The sequence below is a fragment of the Miscanthus floridulus genome, chromosome 12 (genome assembly GCF_019320115.1).
Source record: "Miscanthus floridulus cultivar M001 chromosome 12, ASM1932011v1, whole genome shotgun sequence".
Taxonomy (NCBI): Eukaryota; Viridiplantae; Streptophyta; class Magnoliopsida; order Poales; family Poaceae; genus Miscanthus; species Miscanthus floridulus.
The window spans coordinates 34966130-34967115 of NC_089591.1; the positions used below are offsets into that span (position 1 = coordinate 34966130).

The 986-nt window shown below is 52.3% G+C and overlaps 1 protein-coding gene across 1 annotated transcript; it reads right to left on the reverse strand.

Moving 5' to 3' along the window:
- Nucleotides 1–410: 410 nt before the first annotated feature.
- LOC136495694 (uncharacterized) lies at nucleotides 411–713 on the reverse strand. The gene has a single exon (XM_066491555.1). It carries the CDS (start codon nucleotides 711–713, stop codon nucleotides 411–413), a length of 303 nt encoding a protein of 100 aa, XP_066347652.1.
- Between the last annotated feature and the right edge of the window lie 273 nt (nucleotides 714–986).

Genomic DNA, 986 nt, shown 5'->3' on the forward strand with positions numbered 1-986 from the left:
CCGGAGTACGCGTCAAGGAAGCAGAGGGTTTCGCACCCTGAGGTAGAATCAACTATTTGGTCTATGTGTGGCAAAGGAAATGGATCCTTTGGGCATGCCTTGTTGAGACCTGTGTAGTCGACACACATCCTCCATTTCCCACTCTTCTTTCATACAAGAACGGGATTTGCTAACCACTCTGGGTGGTGTACTTCCCTGATGAATCTGGCAGCCAACAGTTCTGCTATTTCTTCGCCGATGGCCCTGCACTTTTCCTCATCGAAGCGGCGTACGTGTTGTTTCACTGGCTTGGAACCTAGGTGGATTTTTAAAGTATGCTTGGCGACCTCCCTTGGGATGCCTGGCATATCCGAGGGTTTCCACGCAAAGATGTTTTTGTTCTCGTGGAGGAAGTCAATGAGCGTGCTTTCCTATTTGGAGGAGAGTGTGGTACCAATGCATACCGTTTTACCCTCTAAGCTGCTAGGGTCTATGAGGACCTCCTTGAAGCCCTCTACCGATTCGAACGACCCAATTGATTTCTTCATGTTGGGCATTTCTTCGGAGACCTCCTTCTTGAGGGCGGCGAGTTCCTCGGAGGCGACGATTGCTGTGGTGTGGCCGCAGCACTCGACCTCGCACTTGTAGGCCCGCTGGAAGGAGGTGCCAACGGTGATGACCCCATGTAGGCCCAGCATCTTCAGTTTGAGGTATGTGTAGTTGGGGACGGCCATGAACTTCGTGTAGCACAGTCATCCCAGGATGGCGTGGAAAGTTCCAGGGAACCCTACCACGTCGAAGGTGAGGGTCTTAGTCCTGTAATTAGACCGATCCCCAAAAGTGACGGGCAGATTGATCTGTCCTAGTGGTACAGCCTATTTGCCAGGCATGACCCTATGGAAAGGCGCTCGGATGGGGTGGAGGTTCGTCCGGTTGACGCCCATCTCATCAAGGGTCTTAGCGTACACAATGTTGAGGTCGCTGCCTCCGTCCATCAGTACTTTCAT